General features: G+C 39.8%; 1 protein-coding gene across 1 annotated transcript in view; it reads right to left on the bottom strand.

Annotated features, from left to right (window-relative positions):
* Window positions 1–623: 623 nt before the first annotated feature.
* The window catches only part of LOC5573954 (signal transducing adapter molecule 2), a 28,687-nt gene continuing 22,737 nt past the window's right edge, over window positions 624–6,573 (bottom strand). The window contains exons 5-7 of the mRNA XM_001654942.2: window positions 4,379–4,435; window positions 2,843–4,320; window positions 624–1,579 (exon numbers count right to left, since the gene is read on the bottom strand). Coding sequence (XP_001654992.2) covers window positions 1,525–1,579; window positions 2,843–4,320; window positions 4,379–4,435 — 1,590 coding nt within the window. The 3' untranslated portion in view covers window positions 624–1,524. The remainder of the gene's footprint in view (window positions 1,580–2,842; window positions 4,321–4,378; window positions 4,436–6,573) is intronic.

Genomic DNA, 6,573 nt, shown 5'->3' with positions numbered 1-6,573 from the left:
GGGTATTGTAAAGTAATATAAAATCTACTGTCGTACAATTTTTAACGACCCAGAACAACTAACTTTTCAAATTTTAAGCACAATTCAGACAAAGTGCGCTTCTAATACATTCTGATACATGGATTATTGACAATGGATAACAAAAAACGTTTTCATTTTAAAGATATACATACTCACTTTTTCCAGCAAAATTTACGTTCAAATTATTCTGAATGTTTCTCCATAAATCCCACAGAAACAAAGCAAATGGTCGCAGATAGAAATAGAGGTGGGCCTAGCGGTGCTGGTGCTGAGGTATGTTTGATGGAAATGTGTTTGAAGTAGTTGTAGTGAAAATACGTGTTGCTGTTGCGCGTAGGGCCTTGGTGGATAACGTAACCTATTAAGGTCCGCAACGTGCGAAGACCAAAGTAGGTATAACCCAAAACCGACAACGATAGAGCACTACAATACGCCCAGCAATGGCGTTATTCTAAGCTATAGCAGGTACGAAGTAGCTACCTAATAGAACTAAGCTCCTACGCTTTGTGATGGTGAACTTACCGTCTGAATCATGGCTATAGTAAGCCTTTTAAAGTTAATTCCAAGGATGTTCGGATGAATAATCTCCAGCCACTAGTCGGTTAACTTTTTTTTTACTTTAATGTATTATCGAATAATCTTTATTAAACCGCTGTTGGTTTCTCAGCTCGGTTGTACACCTTATCTCATTATATTACACATTTTTATAAACCCGTTCGCCTTACGTTTTGCCTTCAATTCAAACCATACGTCAGATGATCGATAACTGCAATGCCTTCGAACTTGAATTTGGACTTCGAACCGGTTATACGATCGCTTTTCTGTCAATATCTAGTCAACTAACGTTCAAAATCAAATTGATGATCGTTTGACATTTATAAACCATTGCAGTTTTACGACCATCCTCTGCATTTCTAAGCGCGGGTATTTGTCTTCCATCTGTAAACCGGTCCCGTCAGATCCCACTCCCGTATTCTAGATTAGTTTCCTTTTTTCAACAATTTTCCATAAAATTCGCTTTGGCTCATCCGGAACTTTTACCGAAATTCTAATTGCTGAGTGGAGTTTTTACGGTACTTGTGTAAAATTTATGTAATTCACTAAACTTATCAAAACTTCGATCACTATTAAACGCCTTCGAAATTTTCTGAATGTGTATGAACTTAAAAAAACGAAACAAGAAAAATTAAACTATCAAAATAAATTTTACAAAAAGAAACATTCAGATTTAGAATCTAGCTGTTGGATCTGACGGGAATGGATAATTCTATCAATTATTTTAATATTGTTTTATATTACTTCAGTTTAAATACATAATATTCATATAATCATAGTAATTTAGTGTTTTATATGATCATAATTTTCCTCTTTCATTTCTTTATTCGCTATAACATGCATAGGATGAAGGTATATCAAAACGCAGCTCGAGTAAGCAAACTCCTTATCGCAGAATCTACCTTTGCCGAAACCGAAAGGAAAAACGCAAATCAATGCCGCCAGCGATCACCGTTCGAATCGTGGGGAGGGGGTTGAGTCTTGAATGTTAGGCTTCTTCTTGCTACGGATTTAAAAGTGGAAACAATTATCGCAAGTGCCTCGGCAAATAGGGCACAACGGTCCTATAACCCTTCCCCGAATACCGTTACGTCGAAAACCGTCTACCCGGGGACCAGTACCCTGAAAACCATTACCCAGAATGACACATCATTATCTTCGGCTGTTCTTTGGCGACGTGTTGTTTAAAATAGTTGTCAGTTTTATCAGTTAACATTTTTATCTGAGATTTTTAGAACCATAGCCTAGTGCCATTCTAGAATATGCCCAAGTAACATTTTTAGTAATTTCTCTTGCTACAAGTTGTTGTTAGCATCATGTCGGTAATACTCATTTTAGAACTTATTAGTATTAAAAACTTTAATAAACTCAATTAAACCCGAAAAGGCCCACACTACAAGAGATTCTCAAAACTTTGAAGACATCTATCCTTGTAGTGTACTAGAAAATAGAGTTAAGAGCAAATTTTAAGTCTTTTTGAGCTAGCTATACTAAATCTCGAACATTGTAAAGCAATAAGACAAGCTTTAAGAGCTCATGATCAAACAAACATCAACCAATTAGTTGCCTATGAATCAATTTTTAAAATAATGATTATGGCTGCCAACTCATATTACCAAAAATTAGTTAGCTGATGATTAAAAGAAGGATAAATGTCTAACAACAATAACATGCATTCAAATCAAAATCAAGTAGTATATTATATTTAGGTCAGCGGCTTCCAGGCTAGTACCGTTGTTATGGTATACTGAGTCAATTATATTTTGAGATAGGGAACACTTCGTTCCATTGAGAAGTTCGCTTTGTCATATGTGTTAGAGACAAATTGGTCGACAATAACCTCCAACGAACAAGAGAAGATTTGGTCAACTTGTTATTTCATATGGTGCTCATTAGTCGAATCCTTATGTAAAATTCGAGGTGACAGACTATTCGGGGTCTTAGTTTTCAGGGTGCTTGCCCATTCGGGTCATTGACTGTTTTCGGGGTGATGATCCTCGGGGCTAATGGTATTCGGGGAAATGTTATAGAATCCGGGCACAACGCAGTCGAATGCACTAATGCGAAAAGATCAACAACGAAACATTATCAAATCGATTAAAATCAGGTGCTTGCCGTGAGAGAATATCTCAACTTTTCTCCACAATAGTGTTTATGTACAGTGAGACGACAACCCGTCCCGAAAGCGCTTGTGTATCGATGTAGGAAAATTTCTATGTAAAAGTATCTCGATAAGGGGGGAGGGCGAGGGGAGGAAAGGGCTTACCGTTGCTGCTGATAGATTGGAATGTTCTGCGGCGAATTGGTGGCCGTGTTGATGGCAAGGGGCGATCCGGGTGGTGGCATCATGTGGCCCAGCATGTGATGATGGTGAGGAAATCCTCCGGGAGCGTTTCCGGGTGGAATTTGCATGTAGGGTGGTAAGGACTGGTAGGGCGGGACCGGTGCCATTTGCTGCTGTTGAGGATGAGGATGGTGGTTCATGTTCATGGGAGGCGGAGCGGTTGCTGTTGGTGGTTGCGAATGGGGGACAGGTCCATTTGGTTGAGACTGTGGCACTGCTCCGTATGGGGGAAAGCTTCCGGAAGGGGCGGAAACTGGTAGAGAATGATGTTGTGGTGGTATCTGTGGTCGAGGAACCGGTTGATTCGATATCTGTGGAGGCTGCTGTTGTTGCGGTGGAGGCAAAGATGCGGGACCTGAACTAACTACCGGAGGGGGCGATGTGGGATTCGAAAAATTGGGTGGCAATTGAGACTGCATGTGATTCATGTTCATCATATGGGGAGCTGCACTACTGGGTGGTTGCTGCATTGGCATATTTGGCATAGGTTGAGACTGAGTGGCCTGCGGTTGTTGAGTTCCCGGTTGATTGGGCATATGTTGGTGCATTGGAGGCTGTCCTGCAGCTGTTGGTTGTTGCACTAAGCCATGCATACCAGTAGGAGCTCCACTGGTAGGGATTTGCTGGGGTGGTAGACTAGAAGGTCCACTCTGAGACATTGTAGGCATTGCTTGTTGGGGAGGAGGAAACTGAGGTACCGCACTTACACCCATCTGAGCCATATCGTGTCGAAGCTGACCCATACCATATGGTGGCATAGCACCAGGCATACCTCCCATTCCTGGATACATTCCTGGCATATTCTGACCATACATTCCGGGCATACTGTACATTCCGGACATTTGAGGTTGGCCTGGATATCCTCCCATTCCGTACCCGGGAGGTCCCATCATCATCGAGCGATCCGGTTCACGCATTAGCGTGTGATATAAGTTTATCGCTTCCACCAGATCAGCACTCAATTGAGTCAACTGAGCGTGCCTTCGATCAACTCGCTCCAGTTCGGTATCTATCAATGGACCCATTTGATTGACCATTTGCTCCAGCTGTAGCATCTCATCGGTGTCCGCTGAAGGGTCCTCTGGATCTGCTTCATGCAACAAGTGCAACAGTCGATCAATTTTCTCCTCATCAATTTCCACTACCTGCTCCCTCACTTTCTCCTCTTCGTCCTTTTTCTGCTCATCGGAAAATTGTACATTTTTCTTGCTCTTGGTAGTTCCCTCCGGTTCCGCATTCAGATCTGACGTAACAAAGTTAGATGGAAATAATCCCTCCCCACGTTGGTTCTGTCCTTTCCACCAGTTTGGGTCGCTGTCGTCCAACACCATGATGATTTCCCCCGTGTGGAACGTTAGTTCGTTATCTTCAGCTGCCTCAAAGTCATACAGAGCACGAACCTGGAAAAGCAAATATTGTAAACTTCCTGAAGTGATTCATCAAAATACACTAGCTTACTTTTCTCGGTTCTACAACCGGTGCCGAGGACGACAGCAACGACGGGTAGATAGAGCTCTGTTGAAACAAAGAAGATTAACTTAGCAAACTATAGCACCATGACACAATGGTCCACATCGACATTTTAGCACAAAAAAATTTTTGTTTCTCTGTTTTCGTTGATTTTAGATTTTTAGAAAATGTTATTATGAACAATTTTGCTGAAGACACTCTTGATCTAAATGTTCATTGAGCTGAGTAAATTGGGCTGTTCTTAGCCTAATGGTAATGTCCATGGTTACAAAGCAAAGCAATGCTGAAAGTGTCAGGATCTTTTAGGATCTTTTCGTAATGAAAATTTCCTAGACTTCCCTGAACCTAAGGTATCGTCGTACCTGCCACACAATATCCTAAAGCGAAAATTGCAACTTTGGCAAAAAGCTCTAAGTTAATAAGTGCTCAATAAACTCTAAGCAATAGGGATGTAATGCCATGAAGAAGAAGAAGAAATCGAAAAGTTTAAACTTAAGGTGATTGCTTGGGAGTAGCATGTCATCTTCAATGTACATTTTCGAGGAGTATTTAAAGGAAACGTGACCAAATAGTATGGCACAATGAGTGTCGAACTAATCGAAGGCTATCTTTTAGTAATACCGAAAAATAAATAAATAAAATAGTACCTGTATACTTTTTTTTAATTACGTAAAATATAGAGAAGGGTTTATTATGCCGACATTTGTATTGACGGATCATACAAAGTTTTTTTTTATAGATACATAAGCATAAAATTGCCACGATAAAAAAATCTTAAGCACGAAACGAGCTAACCAGTCGGTAATCCATCCTCGAATGTGTAGGGTTTCGTTCAACCTCGTCGTAAGCGCTATTATTCGTCGTATCAAACGTAGAATGTTCCACTACGCTGGATATTCCAACTTACATGCAACATAGATTCATTTTCCAAATGTATTTTTGTGAAAGCTGTCATGGTTTGTACACTTGTACACCAGAAATGCAATAAAACTACTGTATTTCATTAAATAACTACAGTTCAATTATCAACTTTGCACTTTGTCACCGAAATCGCATGGACGAACACGATTTGAGAGAAATGCTTAATGATCGACACCAGTCACACCACTTTATTATACAAGTTTTATTTTTATTTTTTCAAAATTATGACATTCAATAGCACTGATTATGAGTACTAAAAACGTTTGGCATATTAGACGTACAGCATGGCCCATAAAAAATGCGAAAATTATCATATCTTGTTTTATGGTAGGTTTTTATATTTATAGTTTTTATATGGAAAATGTAAACGAAACATAAATGTTTTTCGTTATTTGTATTGTTTAATCTGTTTAGACTCTATTTTTCGCTTTGGACATGATTTTTATCTGTTACTTTCGCCTTATTAGAAAGGAAAAGGAAGCATCTTCTTCTTCTTTCTGGCGTTACGTCCCAACTGGGACAAAGTCTGCTTCTCAGATTAGTGTTCTTATGAGCACTTCCACAGTTATTAACTGAGAGCTTTCTTTGCCGATTGACCATTTTTGCATGTGTATATCGTGTGGCAGGTACGATGATACTCTATGCCCTGGGAAACCAGGAAATTTTCTTTTACGAAAAGATCCTCGACCAGTGGGATTCGAACCCACGACCCTCAGCATGGTCATGCTGAATAGCTGCGCGTTTACCGCTACGGCTATCTGGGCAATGGAAGCATACCTACTTTCAATTTTCATTATGTAGTCATCGAGTTCAATATCGTTGTGATGAAAGCTTCTAAAACACCAACGATGGTGTGAGATTCAACAAATGCTTTGTCTATAGACGAATTCCATGTCAGATCGGTCAGTCACAGAACTCGACCATCTTCGATTTGGATTAAATTTTGCACATGTTTTTGGTTTGGTAGAATAAGTGTTTTAGAAAAAATGATAATTTTGACTCAAGAATAACTTTTGCAAATGGCCTGTAAATGTTTGCATGCAACTTATTTGAAAAATTCTAACTCCGAAACTGTTGATCTTCTTTATAAATAAAAATGGAGTGGTGTTTATATGTCACGAAATGGCTCAAGAACGGGACAACCGATTTGCACAATTTTTTCACTGTTTGTTCTTGAAGGGCTCCGACGTGTTCGTGTGACGAAAAAGTTTAGGGAAGTTCTCGGAAAATTTGGTTAATCGGGCGAATACTTATATGCCATT

Source organism: Aedes aegypti, chromosome 2 (genome assembly GCF_002204515.2).
Source record: "Aedes aegypti strain LVP_AGWG chromosome 2, AaegL5.0 Primary Assembly, whole genome shotgun sequence".
Taxonomy (NCBI): Eukaryota; Metazoa; Arthropoda; class Insecta; order Diptera; family Culicidae; genus Aedes; species Aedes aegypti.
The sequence above is the reverse complement of the archived record's forward strand: the minus strand, read 5'-3'. Positions and strand labels throughout refer to the sequence as shown.